This window comes from Serinus canaria, chromosome 10 (genome assembly GCF_022539315.1).
Source record: "Serinus canaria isolate serCan28SL12 chromosome 10, serCan2020, whole genome shotgun sequence".
Lineage (NCBI taxonomy): Eukaryota > Metazoa > Chordata > Aves > Passeriformes > Fringillidae > Serinus > Serinus canaria.
Window position 1 is genome coordinate 17,723,509 of NC_066324.1, and position 20,512 is coordinate 17,744,020.

A 20,512-nucleotide genomic window follows, 5' to 3' on the forward strand; every position below is an offset into this window, starting at 1 on the left:
CTGTGGTGCTGTCCCAGCTTCACCAAATCCTAGGGGATGCTCCAGCCCAGCTGGAGCCAAGCTGGCCGTAAAGGGGCCCCGGGTGTTGTGTTTGGTGGTGGACGCAGCAGCAATTGCTCCAAAGAACCAACGAAGGTGACGATTTTGACAAAATAAGTTTATTTCGCTTCACTTCATTTCGGCCGAAACCTCACATTTTTCTTTTTTTTTTAAGTTTTTTTTTGGCTGAAAAAAAAAACCCAACCCAAAAATCCCCCCAAACCAACCCAAAATGCAAAGAACCACATCACTCCGCCCTCTGCCAGAGGTGACCGAGGGGCTCCAAATCCCCCTGGGCCATGGAGCTGGGGGAGCCACTGCAGTCCCCCCCTCACCTCAAATCCCCTCAGCATCCCCCCAATCCCCAGCCATGAACTGGCCCCCAAAACCAAGCCCTTGAACCCCCCAAATCCGAGCCCTGTAGGAAACGCTCGTGGCTCTGAATGCCCCGAGGGTTTTACTCAACCTTCTTAATTTTTGTTGGATTTTCTCCTCCTTTCCCGAAGTTTTTTTGTGTGTTTTGTTTTTTTTTAAATTAATTTATTTATAGATATATTTAAAAAAAGCAATAGTCCTTTGGTCCCTAAACTCTAAGGAATGATATGACTCTGAAACAAGTAATCCTATGTCCCTGTGCCAGTGACAAGCAGGGGAAGCGCGTGTCCCGCCACCCTGCTCCATGGGATATATATATATATATACTTATTTATATATATCTTCTATAAGTCCAACATACTTTGATCCTTCTTTTTTTTCCCCCTATGCAGGGAAAAAGGAAAATCTTGCCATTTTTCTTTATCATCCAAACAAACATCCTCCAGGTGAAGCGCCCGAGGCTGGTCCCGTCCCACCGGCTTTGGTTTAAGAATCCATTTGGAGCCTCTTTTCCTCGTTTCTCCTGGGAAATCAGTAGCAGCAAATGAGTGCTTTAAAAAAAACCCAAAAAACAAAGGTAGATTGTGGCCCGGCTGCCCGGAGCCATCAGCCTTGCTCCCAGTGAGGGATCCGGTGAGTCCCGGCGAGCGGCCGGCAGCGAATCGCAGCCCCGGCACCGCATCGCTCCCCTCCTTCCTTGTCTTCCTCTCATTCCCGTTAAACAACAAACAAGACCAGTTTGGGAAAAAATTCAAAAAGAAAAAGCTACGACCAAAATGCTCTCTTCTTTGCCGTTTTCTCCTTCACCTCCTCCTCCTCCTCCTTTTCCTCCTCCGGGATGTGTTGCAAAGAAAGAGAGTTACGGGTTTGGATACTGCACTTGGGGAAGGGGAAAGTCGTCAGACACTGCGGGATGTCCGACCTGAAACAGAAGGAAAAGGTTGTCAGCCTGCTTCTGGGGGATGGATGGAGGGAGGGAAGGATGGAGGGAGGGACCCATTGGGTGGGTGGTGCCAGGCAGAGATCCCTGCACACACTCGGGATCTAACGCGGGAACAGGAGGATGCTCCACGACTGCCACGTCCCCCAGGGCCAGGCCACTCACCTCTCCGCAGGCTGAGCTGGGGTCAGTAGGGTCTGTTGGCATCTTTCGGCCGCTTTAGCTGCACTTTTAGCCTCTTCATGCCGATCTGGAAGCCATTCATGGCCTGAATGGCTGCCTGAGCACTCGTCGGATTGTCAAAACTGACGAAACCTGGCGGGGAGGGGACACAGGGGCTTGTCACCACACACATCACAGGCAGCTGCCTCGCCTCAACCCAGGAACTGAAATCCTGTGGGATGCTCCTGGATTGGGAGTGCTGGGAGAGGGGGTCCTTGAGTAGTAACATCATAGCCCCAGATTGCAGGGACTGGGTAACAGGTGATGGTACCTGAAGGGACACCAGGGTCTGCAGGGACACTGAGCTGACAAGGCTGTGAGGACAGCAGCATAAGAGGGTCCACAGGACACTGGAGTTGTCTGCAGGGACACTGCAGGATGGGATTTGTGGAGTCACTGGGGTGACAGGGTCTGTTGAAGTGATAGGGGCTGCAGGGACACTAAGGTGATGGGGTCTGCGGGGACACCAAGGTCTGCAGGTATGTGGAGATACCAGGGTGATGGGGTTTGTGGGGACACCAGGATGGGATGTGTGGGCTCAGGGGACACCTGTAGGCCAGATCTGCAGAGACCCTGAGATGACAGGGCTTCCAAAGACCAAAGTGAAAGAGTCTATGGGGACACTGAGGGCTGTGAGAGGGAGATGCAGATTCCTGAGCTGGGGACATAGGGAGAGTTGGAACCCAAGCAAGGGACAGCGGGGAGACACGGACATCTGAGAGACTAGGAAAAGAGAGATCCCCAGGATGAGATGTTGGAGAGACAGACTCTGAAGCAGGGACTTCAGGGAGAGTTGGACACCTGAGATGGAGGTGCTCTGCGCTGAGTTGTCCAGAAGAGCCAGACTCCCGAGCTGGGAAGACTGGGGAGAACCAAACCCTTGAGCTGGGATTTGGTGAGAGACAGACCCCCTGAGCTGGAATATTAGGAGAGCTGGACCTCCAGGTTGAAGACCAGAAAGAATGGGACCCTGGAGATGGAGACTGGTAAGAGCTGGGATGTCGAGGATCACCAGATATTTAAAATGGGATACTGAAGAGAGCCAGACCCCTGAGTTGAGATGTTGAGGAAGAGTCAGAGCTCCAAGCTGCGATGTTAAGGGTAGCTGGAACCTTGAGCTGGGGACTGGGAAGAGCTGGAGCCCTGAGCTGGGACACCAGGGAGAGCCACACCCTGGGACTTACCAAAGCATTTACTCTGGTTGGTGGCACGGTCCACAAAGACTTTGGCAGAGATGACGTTGCCGAAAGGCAAAAACATCTGCGTGAGCTCCGCGTCCCCGAACTCCTGGGGCAGGTGATAAATAAACAGGTTACAGCCCTCGGGACCTGGGTGACACACAAAGGACAGGACAAGTCAGCTATGAGGTGGGGTCACCCCGGGGGGACACCGAGGAGCCGCTGGCCCCACATGGGGTGACCCCCACCCCTCACCTTCTCTCTGCTGCTGCGGGATGAGGGGCGCTTGCTGGGGAAAGGCTTGGCTGATGGGAGCATAGGCAGTGGGATATGCTGCTGGAAGAGAGAAACAAGAAGGTGAGGCCATGGTACCTGCCCCAGCCATGGAGAGGGCTGGGACAGGCAGGTCCCTTGCTGCCACCTGCGATCAAGGGGCCTCTCCTGCCCCAGGGCTGCTGGCTCTGCCTTTCCCACCCCTCCCAACACACCAGGGACGTGGGAGCAGCTCTCCCAGGAGAAATGCTGGTGATAGCAGTAATAAGGAAAGATGGTACTTTTGGCTGAAAAATCCCAAAGATTTGGGTACAAAACTTGATTTTCTGTTGCAAATCTAGACGTTGCTGTCAATGCTCCTAATTAAATGGCTGCTGGGCTTGACATATTTCCATGGGAGGCTCTGAGTCTTTTCCCTCCACAGCCCATGTCCTTGGCCATCAGACTTGGCCACGTGATAAACATCTAGATTTCTGTTGCCTTGGCATGGAGGTGGCCCTCTGTCACCTCCCAAATCTTGCCCCCTCTTCTCAACACCACTGCCACGGCTCCCCCATGGAGTATTAAAATTCACTTTGCACCATCCAAAATTTGCAAGGGGGGCCATGACAGGACCCAGTGGGATGAGGGGACAGCACTTTCATCGGCATTGCCACCCTGGAGCTCCTGCCAAGGCTCAGCACCTGCTGCTCCCCTCATGTATCCATGCCCAAATACACTGCCCCAGTCCAATGTTCAACCCCAGGGTGATGTTCACCTCCCAAAAATAAGGGTGAGGAGCAAAGAGGGGAGAGAGGGAAGGAGTGGGAAGCGAAGTTTGAGACCTGCATAGTGCTGCATGCCGGCGTAGGCCTGCTGGAGGGGGTCTGCCACCGTGGGGCTTTGAGCTGGGAAGAGAAGAGAAAGGAGAAGGAAGATAGAGTAAGCCAGAGAAAGCCAGGGATGCATGCATAGCTCCCACGGGAAAGGGCTCCTAACCAAGTGCTGCCATGGAGGGGCAGAGCTGCTCCCTGTCTGAATTCCCTCCTCCCTGCAGCGCTGCCACGGGAGCACAGGGCGGGTTTATCCAGCGTGTTCCTGGGATGGGGAGCCCCCCTTGAGCATCCCACACGAGCCAAGCACACTCCCTTAGCCCCGGGGGCTGGGGCAGAGCCTCAGGAGGGCTGTACCTGGGTAGGGGTGGATGCCATTGGTGTAGATGGTCTCGGAGGCGGGCTGCCCGTTGGTCTGGGGCGGCAGCGGGCTGAAGCCGTTCACCCCAATGGGCGTGGCAATGCTGGGCACCGGCGCCGTGCTGATCCCTGGAGGGGTGCTTGTACCTGCAGGAGCATGGCGTCAGGGTCGGCACCACCCCGAGTGTGCCCCTCCCGAGGATGTCAAGTGGCAAATGCGGGGGTCCTACCTGAAGAGGGGGTGAGGGGGGCAGCCACCAGCCCGCTGACATTGAAGGCGGCCATTTGTTGCATCTGGGCGGCAGCGATGGCAGCCATGGGGTTGAGGCAGGTGCCCTGTGCAGCCGCCATCAGGGCTGCCTGCTGCTGCATGATCTTCGGGAAATAAGGGGGAAAGGGGACGGAGTGCAGGAGGCAGAGAGAAGGAGAGAGAGGGGAGGGCAAATCAGCATCTCTGCTTTGGATGGATTCAGAGGGATAAATGCCACCTGCTGCCAGACCCGGGGACAGGAGTCTTGGTCTTGGTGATGTTGAATATGGGACCACTGAACCCTACAACCACCCTCAGCTGTGGGCAGGAAGCCCCGCATCTGCCCTTAAACAGGGAAACACCAGCCCTCCCAGGCATCCACACGCCCTGGCATTGGTGCTTTTAGGGACCAAAGCAGCCCCCCCACCCACAGGGGTCCCCCAAAGCCCCTGGTCTGCACTAGCTCCTACCGCTTGCGTGTAGGCCCCGTAGGCACCAAACTGGATGGTCATGGGGTTGAAGATGCCCAGCTGCCCTGCCATCTGATGCATCCGTCGCAGGGTCCTCTCCTTATCCGTGTCTGCAAACTTCACCACCAGGCTGGATGAGGCACCCTGAGGTGGGGGAAGATGGGGCTGATGGTGGGACCACAGCAATGCCCCAAACTGTGTACCTGCCGTGGGCGTGGCTCGCAGTATCCGCAGCAGCCTCAGCCCTGGGGATGCTGCCCAGCTTGGCAACAGCAACCCATGATCGATGTGAGGTTTAATTATAGCCAGTTTTCCTCCCCAGTGGCAGCTCCCTGACCTCTGCTTCCTTTCCCTTTCCTTGTCCACAATTCTGACCTTCAGCGTTAATTAAACCACCCCTTTCTCTGGCATGGAGAGAATTAGCCCCAAGCTCCCACCTCTGGGGCTCAGCACCTTGGCAAGGAGGAACCTGGGGTGATGTGGCCAACAAATTGCCAGTCTGCAGGATTTTGATGCAATTAGACTGAGGATCAAATTAGTGGGTGATTGGATTAAGCAGGCAGCGTGGGGTCAGCCAGGGCAGGGTGTGAGCCTGGCACTTACCGGCATAGTTTGGCTGCCATGCAGGCTGTTGATGGCAGCCTGTGCCTCGGCGTGGCTGCCGTATTTCACAAAGGCACAACCTAAGGGAACAGAGGGAACATGGGACAGGTTGGATTTGGCCATTGTGGGTCCACAGGGTGCCCACCCGGTGCCGCAAAGCCCACCTTTGCTGGCTCCATCAGGCCCTCGGAGGATGGTGCATTCCTCAATCTGACCAAAGGGCTCAAAGAGGCGGCGGACGTCGTCCTCGCTCTGCTGCTTCCCCAGCATGCCCACAAAGAGCTTCCTGTCTTCTAAAAACAAAACCAAGCCCATCAGAGAGTGGGAGGTCACTCCCAATCCCAACCCCTCACCACAAATGGTGTATGGAGGGGAAGGAGCCAAGTGACATCAGAGGGAGGGAGCAACACCGATCCCACGGAGAAGGTGCCGGGCTTAGCATCTCAATCCTACAGAACACTCGGGATGGGAAAACCTCTCCTGTGGGGAAATTGCTGAGGGGTGAGTCCTGGAAGAGCCATTGCTTTCGGGAGTGGAGCTGGGGCTTTTGCCAGGGATGGGGGGGCTGGCCTCCCCAGCACTGGGGTGGGATGGGGTGGAACAAAGAGAATCCACAAACTAGAGATGATCACCCTTGTGTGATCAACTCGAAGAACAACCCGCAGCCTCCAGCCATGCCCAGGGGACATCAATAACCCAAACACAAGAGAAGGGATAGTAAATAATGAGAATTTCATGATTATTACCAGCATCTGTCTTGTGCGGCCGTGCGCTCCCACCGCACACTAATGGCATTTGACAAAGGAAATAAGGTGCCCTGTCAAGAGCGTTGCTGGGGAAATAAATAAATAATGGCAGGAGACGATGAATGCTTAGTCCGTTAAGGTACCAGGAAAATTAGTTAAGGGAATAGGGCTCGTGTGTTGTCTAGTTAAACATAAACCACCTCCCAGGGGAAGTGGGCTGGGTAGCCCAGCGTTGCCTCCTGGGTGAGGGGGCTGGAGACGGGAGCCCCAGCTCAGCCATCGATTTTTAATCCTTCACCAATTACGCTTGGTAAGTGGGTAATTTATTTGCCAGGTCCCTCTGGGACATGCTGGGACCAGCTCCCGGTGTGTTTAATAACAGGGTTTGGATGGGGAGGGGGAGCTACCCCAGCCATCCTGCCAAGTGCAGGCAGCCCCATGAGGGCATCCTGCATGTCCGACAGCACCTACCTGCCCAGCAACACAACAGATGTGGGATTTTGATCCAATTCCTACAATTTTGCCCAAATGATCACCTCAGCTTGGCAATGCCACAGCCTGATGAGTGGAAAATGCTCACAAAGAATTTGGAGGGGTGGTGGTTTGAGAGGGGCTTGGGCCATATGCAGTCAACTCCTGCCCTGGGGTCCTCACAGGCAGCTCTGGAGAGGGAACTGTATTTTTTAGTAAATTCAGGTGGTGAGGGAGAATGGCTGGCTGATGCTCTGCCCCCCAGGATGTTGGGATGCTCATGGTATGATGTCAGGACATTCCCAGGATGATATCAGGATGTTCCCCCCAGCTGACCAGACAGGGAGAGAGAAGATGGCATTTGCTCTGCACCCAGGTTTGGATTCCACCAGCAAAGGCACATCCTTTCCTGGATTTTCCTGCAAACCAACCTTCACACAGCAGCCCTCATGACGCCACCATGTCCCCCATCACCCCCCAGGTGACCCAGTGCCCCCCTACCAGTGCCAGGCATCTGGAGAATTGAGGACCTACCTCCTCGGCCCTCGCTGTCGGCCGGCTTCACCTGGATGGGGCGGTTCATCTGCAACACAAGCGAGAGCGGGTGGTCAGTGTGGTGGCCCCTGAACCCTTTCTGTGGGGAACAGCAGGATTTGGCCAATGACTGGCACTGGGAGCTGGGAAAAAGGGGAGGGACTTGCATGAACAGATTTGGGGCTTGTGGCCACAGAGACGCGGGGATGCCATGTGCAGAGGGCAATGCTCCGGCCCTGGCTATGGGCACCCGGTGCTGCAGGCGCCCGCGGGGCTGCCAGTGCCAGGCTTGGCCGCCTGCCTGCTTTCCTCGACTGCAAAGGACTGCAGAGGCAGCAGTAGCACCCCGCCAGCCCCGGCCCCTCTGGCACCATTGCCCTCTTTTTCCCAAACCTCACCCAAATTTGGCCTCCTCCTTGTCACCGCCATGTGCACCCACAAGCATGACACCCGTGTGCAGCAGGACATGCTGGGCTGGCAGGCACATCCCTGGCCTGCTGCCCCATGGAGCCATTCCTCCTCCTCTCTCCCCCTCCTTTTTCCCCTCTTTTAGCCGAAAAATGCTACAATTATGGCCGTTTCCATGGCAACAAGCGTACTTCCCCCGCGATGCTGCGGAGCCCGAGCCATGTGCTCGATGGGGTCGCCACGGCAACAGCGAGATGTCACACATGATGGCGCGGGGGTGCGCACATGAACACGCCCTGAGCACACACGGGCACAGTCACCCCCATGTGTTTGTGCACCCCCATCCCAGGTGCCCCCTGCTGCACTCTTATTAGGGGTCCCTAAATTTTGGGGATGGGTGGGAGCAGAGACAGTCCCCCCTACATCAGGGTGAGGAAGAGGATGGGTAAGAGAGAAGAGGAGGGAGGTTTCCACAGCAACTACCTCGTCTCCAGGGAAACGTGGAGAGAAATGTCAGCGCAGAGCTGGGGATGGTCCAGGGAAAGGATTGAGTCCCCAAGAGTCATGGGATGGCACAGAGAGGCACCGAGGGGACACCTCACAGGGTCACCCATTATGTCACCAGTCCCCCAAACATCCACCTTGTGTAGGGGCAGGATTTGGCTCACCCCAAACTCCAGAGGTTGTGACAGCACCGAGACCCTAAACCCAGAACCCCACTGTCCCTCACATCCCTGCCACAGCCAGGAGGAGAGAACCCCATTTTGGGGGGGGGCAGCCCCCCTCCACTGACCCGCCAGCCCCATTTACAGCGTGATGGCCTTTGATGGAATAAATTTCCCATGCCCGCTGCTGTATGCTTAATGTAATAAACCCAGTGAGGATGATTTAGAATAACATTTACGGAGCCGCAGAGTGTCATTTTGATGTGTCTCCCGTCTCCGCTCGCCGGTTATTAAACTGTATTGATTCCCCGGGAGCGGCTGATGTTTATAAATGTCAGGCCTCAGGGACCAGCTAACCTACCCCAGGGCTGCCACACCACACCAAGGAGAAATTGTCTTGGCCTCTAGACACCCCCAGAAAGGGGGTTTGGCACCCTTGACAACACAACGTGCCCACCACAGGGTGCTCAATGATCCCCTGTGGCACCCAGACCTCCCAGTTGTCCCCACAGCACCACTGCACTGTGTCCACACAGCCCTCAATCCATCCTCCCACACTAAACAGCCACCTAGCCACTTCCCCCTGCTCCTGACACCCACCTGCCCACCCTGCAACACCCATCCATCCATTCATCCATCCTGGACACCCACACTATCATCCACACAACCATCTTCGCCCTGGATTCATTCAGCCATACCCCAACACCCATTCCCATAGCATCCATCCATCCCCATAGAACCCATCCATAACCCCAACACCCATCCTCATAACACCCATTTACTCTCATAGCATACATCTATATCACCAACACCCATCCATCCACCTCCAAATACCTGTCCATCCCCACTGCAGCCATCCACATCCCCAACATCCATCCCCATACACCCTTCCATTCCCATAGCATCCATCTATATTGCCAAGATCCTCCATCCATTCCTGAACACCCATCCACACCCGCAACACCCATCCCTATCCCCAGCACCCATCCATTCCTGTACCACCCTTCCATCTGCCCATCCATCTTCCATCTTGCCACCACCCACCTTTCCACTCACACAGCGTCCATCCATCCATCCATCCATCCATCCATCCATCCATCCATCCATCCATCCATCCATCCATCCATCCATCCATCCATCCATCCATCCATCCATCCATCCATCCATCCATCCATCCATCCATCCATCCATCCCCCACACCCCAAGGACATAGTGACACCCTGCTTGGGGTGTTCCAGCACCAACCATCATCAGCAGTTCATAAAGCCCCAGCTACCCCATGGCCAAACCACTAGTGTTCCACAGCACAGGGGGTCAACAGTGGCTGCTAAACCACCTCCTGACTGCTCAGGCACTGTCCCCTACCCAAATTTGAAGCCCCTCAAGAACTTGGGTACCAGGGAGAGCCAGCCCATAGAATCATGGCCAGGGGATGTGCCCAGTGGGACAGGGTCACTTCTGGCCTTTACTCCTTCCTTGGCATCACACTCCTCCTCCTTGTCCTCACAACCAACAGCCAGAGGATCCAGCAGGCAACCATGCACACAAATGAGATGGAGGTGGCAGGTGACACTGGAGAAGCGAGTGCCTGTGGGAGCCTCATGTCTGTGCCACCCTAAGGAGACAGGAACCGAGGTACTGGCAGTCACTCGTCACAGGAATACCTTGACAGAGCCCTGAGGGTAGCCCACAGCCAGGTCCCACAGGCAGCCTGGGGACAGCCACACCACTGCACACCCCTGCATGTGTATGACCACCCTGGGACACCCTGCACACGTCTACACACCTCTGAACACAACCACAGACCCCAGCACCCCCCGAGCACAGCCACCCCCAATCCCCCTGGCACAGCTGCACACCTCGGAAGCCGCACACGTGTGCCCACGCAGCGCTGCGCACACCGCACGTCTGTCCCAGCACCGCTGCGCACCCACGTGTGCCCGTGCACCACTGCACACAGCCCCACGGGCACCTGGACAGCCCCAGTCTGCATGCCATGCATCCCACAGAACCCTTCCTGCTGCCATGGATCACACGCAACCATGGGCACGCACCCTGGGATGCACAGCCAGCGCCGGGGATACAATGCCCCTTGCCTCAGTTTCCCCATTGTAGCAGCAGGACCCATAGTGGGACCCCTGGGAGCCCTTTGCAGGCACATGGACAGCTTGGGTGGGCGCACGGCACCCCCAGCAACACCCACATCTCATCCCCAAGGCCACCGTGCACACCTGAGCCCAGCACAACACCTGCACACACCTGCACTTCCTGTCACACCCGGTGTGCCCACACACCGTCACTGCTGCCACTCCCCCAGCCCATGTGCACCCACACCCTGTCACCATCACTGGGGGCAAAGACACCCTAGGCTCCTCTTCCCACACACACACACCCCCACGTGCTTGCACACCCACCTGCACACACCCGGGGGTCAAAGCTGCACCCCTGCCAACACACACACCCCTCCCCGCACTGCCTGGGGGTGCAACACCCCCTGAGCGCTGCCCCTTGCACACCTGCACTACACACACACACACACACACACACACACACACACACACACACACACACACATGCAAACCTGCGGTGGACAAATACACCCTCCAGCCAGCACACACACCAAACCCATCCCTGGGGGCAGATACACCTCCTCACCATCATCCTCCATCCCTGCCTGCAAACACCACACCCCCCCCAGCATTCCTGGGTGCCAGAACACCCTCCTCACCGACACCCACACCATACACAGCCTCCCTGGTCCCAGTACATCACCAACACCCCCCTGCCGACACCCTCTCTTTCCCGGGGTGCAGATACACCCTCTCAGCCACACACACACACACACACACAGAGCCGCCATCCCTGAGTGCAAATACACCCTCATCACCAACAACCACCCTGCCAACACATGCACCCATCCCTGGGTGCAGATACACCCTGCACAGCAACCCTCACACCCACACACCCCATCTGTGGGTGCAGATACATTCCCTCACCAACACCCCTCCAACCCCATTCTTCTGTGCAAATACACCCTCCTCACCAACACTCCTCCATCCCCAATACCCATCCCTGGGAGCAGATACACCCTGTCACCAGCACCCCCAATCCTCATCCCTGCGTGCAGATACACCCTGCAACACCCACACCCCCCCACCCCATCCCTGGGAGCAGATACACCTCCCCACCAACACCCCTCCATCCTCATCCCTGTGTGCAGATACAGCCTGCAACACGCCCACTCATACACCCCAACCCTGTGTGCACATTCACCCTGCTCATCAACACCCCTCCATCCCCGTCCCTGTGTGCAAATACACCCTGATCACCAGCACTACTCCATCCCCATTCTATGCCTGGGAGCAGATACAACCCCTCACCAACACTGCTCCATCCTCATTCCCATCCCTGGGTTCAGATACACTCCATCACCAACACCCACACTCACACCCACCATCCCTGTGTGCAATTACACCCTGATCACAAACACTGCTGTATCCCCAGCCCATCCCTGGGAGCAGATGCACCCCCTCACCAACACCCCTCCATCTCCAGCCCTGCGTGCAGATACGCCCTGCTCACCATTAACACCCCTCCATGCCCACCCCCAGGAGCAAGGATCCACACCCTCGCCATCACCCCCGCTCCCGCACAGCATCCCCGGGAGCAGATACACCCCTTCGCCATCACCCACATCCCTCTTACAGCCCCTCCGGTGCAGCCCCCCCACCCCGGCGAGAACGGAGGCTGCCGGGCGGTGCCGGGCCGTGCCGGGCCGGGCGGAGGCGGCGGCAGACAAAGGCGGGGCCCTACCTCGATGCAGAGAATCTTGGACCCGGCGGGCACCCACAGCACGGGCGGCCGCGGCCCCGGCGCCGGCACCTGCGGCAGCTGCATGGCCGGACCGGCCGGACCGCCGGCTCCACCGAGGCGGTTCGGCTGAGCTCGGCTGCGCTCGGCTCCACCCGAGACGGCTCGGCCGAGCTCGGCTTAGCTCGGCTCGGCTCGGCAAGGCCGGGCTCAGCTGGGCTCGTTTCGGCTAGGCTCGGCTGGGTTCGGTTCGGCTCGGCCGGATTCGGTTGGGCTCGCGCAGCGGCGCGCAGGGGGGCGGGGCACAGGGCGGGGCGGCCGCAGCCCCGCCGAGCCGATCCGGGCCGGGCCAGAAGGGGGGCGGGCCCTTATTATGACACGCCCACCGCCGTCTGGACACGCCCCCGGTCCCCCGACACGCCGGGGGCGGGGCCTGACTGGGGCTGGGGGGGGGGCGAGTGTGGGAACACGGGGGGTGCGCAGGTCCAGGGGGTCCGCAGGTCCAGGGGTGTGAGCACAGGTACAGGGGGTGTGCAGGTACAGGGTATGAGCTGGGACAGGTGTGAGCACAGATACAGGTGTGTGAGCAGGTACAGGGGGTGAGCACAGGTACAGGTGCGTGAATACAGGTACAGGGGATGCGTAGATAACGGGGTGAGCACAGGTGGAATGAGCATGTACAGGGTATGTGAGCACAGGTATAGGTGTGTGAGTACAGGTACAAGGGGTACAAGCAAGTACAGGGGGTGAGCACAGGTAGAGGGTTTGTACATAAACGCATATGAGTGTGCTTGTGTGCACAAGCAGAGAGGTGTGCACAGACACAGAGGTGTGTTCACAGGCATTCACAGGTGTGTACCCAAGCATACACAAGTGCATACACATGGGTGTGAGCAAGAACAGAAGGGGTGCTCAGGCACAGACAGGTGAGCACACACAGGTGTGAGCACCTGCATGGGCACAGGGGTGTGAGCACAAGCACACAGTCCCCTGCACTGCGGTGTGCACACACACACACACACAGAGGTGTGTGTGCACACAGCTGTGAGCCCCCGTGGGGCGTGCACCTGCACATCCATGTGCACACACGTGCTCACGCACACACCCCCAATCCCCAAGCAAGGGGCCATGGCAATAGCGATACACACATGCATGTGCCTAATGAGAATCCCCAGGGAGGGCCTGACCCCAGCCTCCTTTAGGCTGCCAAGGTGGGCTGTTAACTCTTGAATGTACTGAAGCGTGGCCCCACCGGTGGGAGCACGGCTCAGGAAGCCACATCCCCGCAAACCTCATCCCCCTCTGTCAGCTCCACACACACAGAGCAGGGATTGATATTCATGGGCCCCGGCTCTTTCCCCAGCCAACCCGCGGGCCTATTGATTTTTATTTAGGCGAATAATTAAATATTTATTTTCACTTTGTTAAGCTCGGGAGGTCGGAGCCCACAGAAAGCGCAACAGCACGCGGGCGGCTGGAAAATCGATGCCTTGGTTTGCGGCTGCTGGAAGTGGCTCCCGCGCCTCGGGGAGGTGTCACCGACCCCCGCCCTGGCTCACCCCGATCCCTCGGTGTCACTGAAGGCTTCCATGCCTTGGGGAGGTGTCACCAGGTGCTGCTCCAGCTCAACTCGACCACCCCAGTGTCACTCAATTCTCCTGTGCTTCAGGGAGGTGTCACCAGGCCCTATCCCAACTGACTCCGACACCCTGGTGTCACTTACCCCTGGCAGCGTCTTCTGCTCGTGCAGGGCACTCTGCGCCTTCAGTGCGGAGTCGCGGGCGCAGTAGGTGAGAAAGGCACAGCCTGTGGAGACAGGGAGACAGGATCAGTGTCCGGCCTGGTATTGTCACAGCGCCCTGTGCACACAGGGAGCTGGTGGCACAGCTGATATGGCACTGTGGTGTCTCAGCAACTTGGCATCCAGCACAGTGATACCCAGCACACCAGCACCCTGGGACTGTGACATCCAGCACACCAGCACTATTGCACTTGATACCCTGGCATCCAGAACCCTGGCATGGTGGCATCCAGCATCCCAGCACTCTGGCACCCTGGCATGGTGGCATACAGAATCCCAGCAACCTGGCATGGTGGCATTCATCACCTCAGCATCATGGCATCCAGCATCCCAGCCCCCTGACATTCTGGCACCCTGGCATGGTGGCATACAGAATCCCAGCAACCTGGCATGGTGGCATTCATCACCTCAGCATCATGGCATCCAGAATCCCAGCACCCTGACATTCTGGCACCCTGGCATTCAGCATTCTGGCACCCTGGCAATCTATAAACTGGGATCTGGCACCCTGGCATGGTGGCATCCATCACCTCAGCACCACAGCATCCACCCACAAGCACCTGATGATCTGGCACCATGGCATCCAGCACCCTGGCACTACGGCATCCAGCAGCTCAGCACCATGGCATCCAGCATCCCGTCACACTGACACCCTGGGCCCATGGCATCCAGCATCCAGCTGGTGCCCTGGTACCCTACACCCAGATGGGCACACACAGGGTCACAGCTCACCCCCAGGACAGGGTAGGAGATGGAGCAGCAGGATGAAGGAAGGAGCCAGGGAGGAGCAGGCAGCACATGGGCAGTGGCACTCTGGCCCCAGCCCTGGGGAAAGCCACAGCGCAAGTCCTCCAGGAAGCAGATCTCCAGGTGTCGAGGCTGTGCACCCTCTTTTGCCACCACACTTCTCCCGGCCTAAGCATCCTCCTTGGGATGAGATTCATGTGGTGAAGGCACTCCGGCTCCTTCAACATCATGGTGCTTTGGAAATCGGGAATACGCCTGGGGCGAGGTTTTCCCACGCTGACTCACGCTGCCGAGCCACTCGCTCGCAGAGCTGGCAGCAATGAGCGAGCCCTGGGGACAGGGTCCGGTCCTCTTCACTCCATATCTCCCAAAGCATTCCTGGTGCCTGTGCCACCGTTGCACTGTTCCCTCCCTGAGGGCTCCCCCCCAATTTGCTGGGGTCACATCCAAAAGCATCTGAAAGTGATATTAAAACAGCAGCAAAACAGTTTCCCTTCAACAAAGTAAATATTTAATGAATAAAATTGACATTGATGCATTTTTAATATTGGCACAATTAAATCCGCCAGCTGATTAAGTATTAATAACTCTTAATAAGTACAATCAGCGTGCCTGGGAGGAGAGGGAGCATGGCGGCAGGGCGGGGGACGCAGCGGGGTTGGGTCCCTCACCCGCCTTGGGGTGCTGGGGACATCTGCCCTCACCGGAGAGCAAGGAGAGATCCCCCTGGATCAATACTCTCCTACTGTGGGTGGGAAGGAGAAATCAGCACAGCAGCTCGCCTCAGTCCCGGTGCCATTTCCAGTGTTTACCATCTGTAATCATGTTGGCTTCCTGCTCTCCGCTCTTCTTTCTCTCTTTTTTTTTTCCCTGTTTTTCCTGCAGGCGACAATGTAGATGGTGCCCGGGCATTCTGGAGAAGTTGGGAGGGCTGGCGCGGGAGCGGTTCTGCTCTGGAGGCTCGCCGGGAGGGAGGATGCCGTTCAAATTAGAGGAGCGTCCGCAATTAAATCATGCGGCTGGGCCGCAGACGTTGAAGCCCGCGCTGGAGGAAGCGCAGAGGGAGCCTGGAAGGGTGCAAATCCCATTGATCCAGGCACAGAAGCAGCTTCAGAGACACCTGGAGAAATGCTGAAGGCCAAAAGTGCCAAAAATGATAGAGTCCAGGCGGCTACCCCATAGCTGAAGGGCATCGACAAGGCAGCAACCACAAATGCCAAGTTCTGGCTTCCCAGGAAAGTCCCAGAGAAGGAGGTGCTGGCCGTGGCACGGGGGTTTGGTGACAGCTTGTGGTTCCTGTCTGGGTGACACCTGGAGTGTGTTGACCCTGCTCTGGTGCTGCACACCACAGCTCTTGGCTGGGGGGTTCTGTGGAGACCTCGGTGGTGCCAGAGTGACACCCTTGGTGCATCACTGCTCCTCAAGCCGTGACACAGGGCCACAGCACCTGGGACACACTGCAGACATGGCACGTCCCCATCCACAGTGGGGGGCCTGTATCCCAGGGGTGCTCCAACTCCAGGGGTGCACAAAACTCATGCGGCTGTGCTGATGCCAGACAGGTGCCCCCGAGTCAGGCAGATGTTCTAAAATCCATTGCAATGCTCCCTGTGATGCTCTGATCCCAGGGGTGCCCCCAAGACAGACAGCAGCACCCTGACCCCTGGTGGGTGCTCCCCTCTTCCTCAGGGGTACCCCAATCTTAGGAAGGGCTATATATCCAAACACTCCATACTGGGGTGTTCCCACCTCAAGGTTTCCTCCAAATTAGGGGTACCTTCACCCCAAATGTTTCCACTCCTTGGGATGCCCCATACTTGTGGGTGTAGCCTCCACATCAAGGGTATCTCCACCTCAGGTGTAACTCAGCTGAGGGGTGCCCCATATTTGGGTACTCCACCTCAGGGTGTCCCACCTTAGAGGTACCTCAATTTCAGGGCTACATCACCTCACAGGTACCCGCATGTCAGAAGTGCCCCATACCAGTGTCTCTGACCTCAGGCATACCTCCAGATCATGGTGCCCCCTCTCAAAGCATCCCAGCTGTACCTAAGAGTGCTCCACCTCAGGTTATCCTACCTCATGTGTGTCTCCACCTCAGGGATGTCCCACCTTAGAGGTATCCCTGTCTTGGGATGCACCATCTCAGGATGTCCCACATGAGGGGTACCTTCATCTCAAGGCATCCCACCTCAGTGGTGGTCCACACTTAGGTACCAAACCTCAGGTTGTCCCATCTGATGGAGTACGTCATTTCAGGGGTGCCTTTGCCTCAGGGATATCCTGCCTCAGGCTGTGCCATATCAGGGGTGCCTCACACTGGGTGCCTTTGCCTCAGGGTGTACCACTTCAGGGGTGTCTTCACCCCAGGGGTCCCCCTATATGCCAGGATGCTTATCCCACCACAGGGGTACCACAACTGAGAGGTCCCCACCCTCAGAGCATCCCACCTCAGGGCATTCCACCTGAGGGGTTTCCCTTTGTCAGGATGATCCATCTCTGCCTGTCCCACTTGAGGGGTACCTCACCTCAGGGGTGTCCCACCTGAGAAGGTTCCCCCCACCTCAGTCTGTCCTGCCTCACGGGTGGCCCATACTTAGATGCCACATCTCAGTGATGTCCCACCTGAGGGATCCCCCATCCCAGGACACTCCACCTCAGGGTGTCCCACCAGAGCAGTACCTCACTGAGGATCCCCCACACCTCAGCACATCCCACCAGAGCAGTACCTCGCTGAGGATCCCTCCACACCTCAGGGTGTCCCACCACAGCAGTACCTCACTGAGGGTGCCCCCCAACTCACAGTGTCCCACCAGAGTGGCACCTCACTGAGGGTGTCCCACCACAGCAGTACCTCACTGAGGGTGCCCCCCAACTCAGAGTGTCCCACCAGAGTGGCACCTCACTGAGGGTGTCCCACCACAGCAGTACCTCACTGAGGGTGCCCCCCAACTCAGAGTGTCCCACCAGAGTGGTACCTCACTGAGGGTGTCCCACCACAGCAGTACCTCACTGAGGGTGCCCCCCAACTCAGAGTGTCCCACCAGAGTGGCACCTCACTGAGGGTGTCCCACCACAGCAGTACCTCACTGAGGGTGCCCCCCAACTCAGAGTGTCCCACCAGAGTGGTACCTCACTGAGGGTGTCCCACCACAGCAGTACCTCACTGAGGATCCTCCACACCTCAGGGTGTCCCACCAGAGCGGTACCTCACTGAGGATCCCCCCCCACCTCAGAGTTTCCCACCACAGCAGTACATCACTGAGGGTCCCCCCCCACCTCACGACATCCCACCAGTGCGGTACCTCACTGAGGATCCCCCCCACCCCGGCGTGTCCCACCTCACCTCAGGACAGCCCCCACACCTGGGTGTCCCACCCGGGGGGTCCCCCGGCCCGCCGCCCCCGCACCTTTGTGCATGCCGGTGAAGCGATCCTTGAGCACGGTGAGCTCGTAGATGCGGCCGAACTCCTCGAAGAGCGGCTTGAGGTCGCTCTCCTCCAGGTTGCGCGGAATCTGCCCCACGAACAGCTTGATGGCGTCGTGGTCCTTCATGGCGATGGCGCCGGGCGGGCGGCTCAGCCCGTTCACCCGGCCGCTGTTCGCGGTGCTGAACGCCGCCCCCGCCGCCTCGCCCGCCGCCGCCGCCGCCATGGCCCGTTCCGCGCCCCGCCCCGCCCGACCGGCACCGCTCGGCACCGCCCGGCACCGCTCGGCACCGCTCGGCACCGCTCGGCTCGCCTCGGCACCGCTCGGCACCGCCCCGCTCGGCTCCTCTCGGCTCGGCTCGGCTCGGCCCGCGCCCGCCAGCGGGCCCGTGACGTCAGCCGGACGGCCCCGCCCAGGGGTGCTGTATTAGCATAATGAGGGGGCGGTGGCCAATCAGAACCGCGGGGCGGAAAGAGGGGCGGGGCGCGTCCCGGCTCCGCCCACTGCTGCGCCCTGCCGGGCTCACCCCGGACCCCCCCGCCTCGTCACCCTCCCGCGTCCATCGCCCGCCCCGTGTCTCCTCTTTCGGCTCCCGTCACCCCCATCCTCCCCGTCATCCCCACCTCCCTCCATCAGCCCCCGTCATTACCATCACACACCCCTCTGCCCCCCCCCATCACCAGAATCCTTATCGCCCCCCATCACCTCCCGGCATCCCCATCACCCCTGTCATCCCCATTACCCCTATCACCACCATCAGCCCCATCACCTCCATCGCCCTCCCCCATCATCCCCCATCATGCTCATCACCTCTCATCACCCCGCATCATCCTCCATCACCCCTGGTCTCCCTCCCCATCCTTCCCATCACTTCCTATGACCCCCATCACCCCCTGTCATGCCCCGCCACTCTCCATCCCCCTCATATCCCCTCATGTACCCCCTTTCCTCTCATCCCCCATCACCCCCATGACCACCTATCTCCCCCCCTTTCCCCCATCTCCCCATCACCCCCATCATCCTCCACCACCTCCATCCCGCCTCCATTCCCTCATCCCCCTCCATCCCTCTTTTGCCCCATCATCCCCCCAGCCCCAGTCTGGACTGTCCAAGGAGCAGAGCAGCCTCCCACCTTCCCCCCCTGCAGCCCTTTAGAAACATCCAGACTTAACCCCTCGCTGTTCCCCACCTCAGAGCAGGGTTTAAACACACAGAAGAGGCACAACAGGGTCAATTTGAACACTTTGTTTTTTTGCCTCCACGGACCCCACACTGCCCCTGTTGCCCCCCCTGGGGCTGCCCCAGAACGGGAAGGAGGAGAGCACTTCCCTCCTGCATCCCGCGTCACCCCGAAAGATCTGTAATTAGACTGAGCAGCTTTAATACCTGGTGTTGTCGTTAATTAATTAATTAGTCCCAAAGCAGCAGCCAGGTGGGGGAAAGCCTGGCTTCCCCGGCGCACTGCCTCGTGCATGCAGGGGCTTGTGAGTGTGGGAAGGGCTGTGAGCGTGTGCCACTGTGTGTGTGTGAGCATGTGTGCAAGCACGTGCAAGTCTACACAAACATGTGCATGCATGTTCAAGCATGTGCAAGAACATAAAGGTGCTGCAAGAGAGCACACGTGCGTGCAAGGGCATGCACAGCACGTGTGTGTGAGTCTGGGCAATGATGTGTGGGGGCATTTGCATGTGTGTGCAGGTGTGCATGTGTGTGCAAGTGTGTACAGGAATGCACGGGCTCGCAAGGACCCATAGGCACATGTGTGCAATGGCCTATATATATGTGTGCAAGGACTCCCTTGCTCATGAGTGGAAGTGTGTGTGTGTACACAGGAGTGCAAGTATGTGCATGAGGGCAAAGACACACATGCACACGTGTGCAAGTGTGCGAGGATCCATATGGACAGGTGTACAGGCACGTACATAAGTGTATGCATGCAAGCAGCTATATGCACACGTGTGCAAGTTTGTACATGAGTGCATGTGTGCAAGGACCCACATGAACGTGTGAGCGAGTGCATTTGTGCACGAGTGTGCACACGTGCATGTGTGTTCAACCCTTGTGCATGTGTGTGCACGAGTGGATGTGAGGACCCACAACCACGTGCGTGCAAGTGCGTGCTCACAAGCAGACACGTGTTTACAAGCACACACACACACACACACACACACACACACACACGCACGCACGATGCCCACAACGCACTCGTGTTTACACACATAACACACCCCAAGTACTTACACATTGCACACATGCTTGCAGGCACACACCCGGTGCACACACGTGTTTACAAGCACTCACACACACCATGCACACAGGTGCCCGCCGCTCCAAGCGTGTCCCAATAAACTCCCCTGGCCGGTGCCAGTGCCCACGGGT

At 58.1% G+C, this 20,512-nt stretch overlaps 1 protein-coding gene across 7 annotated transcripts; it reads right to left on the minus strand.

The window, feature by feature from the left end:
• Positions 1-151: 151 nt before the first annotated feature.
• On the minus strand, positions 152-18,358 carry CELF6 (CUGBP Elav-like family member 6). 7 transcript variants are annotated; one of them, XM_009089819.4, is made up of 13 exons: positions 18,115-18,358; positions 13,880-13,962; positions 7,274-7,322; positions 5,687-5,815; positions 5,523-5,602; positions 4,920-5,063; positions 4,430-4,574; positions 4,197-4,346; positions 3,852-3,914; positions 3,010-3,090; positions 2,761-2,904; positions 1,520-1,669; positions 152-1,336 (listed from the first exon to the last, which is right to left on the minus strand). In XM_009089819.4, exons 1-12 carry the CDS (start codon positions 18,356-18,358, stop codon positions 1,542-1,544), a joined length of 1,440 nt encoding a protein of 479 aa, XP_009088067.2. In that variant the 3' UTR covers positions 152-1,336; positions 1,520-1,541. The 7 variants fall into 7 exon arrangements, with proteins under 7 accessions (XP_009088067.2, XP_018769269.1, XP_018769268.1 ...); XM_018913724.3 differs by having other exon boundaries at positions 5,687-5,812; positions 18,115-18,357; XM_018913723.3 differs by having other exon boundaries at positions 3,010-3,087; positions 18,115-18,357.
• Between the last annotated feature and the right edge of the window lie 2,154 nt (positions 18,359-20,512).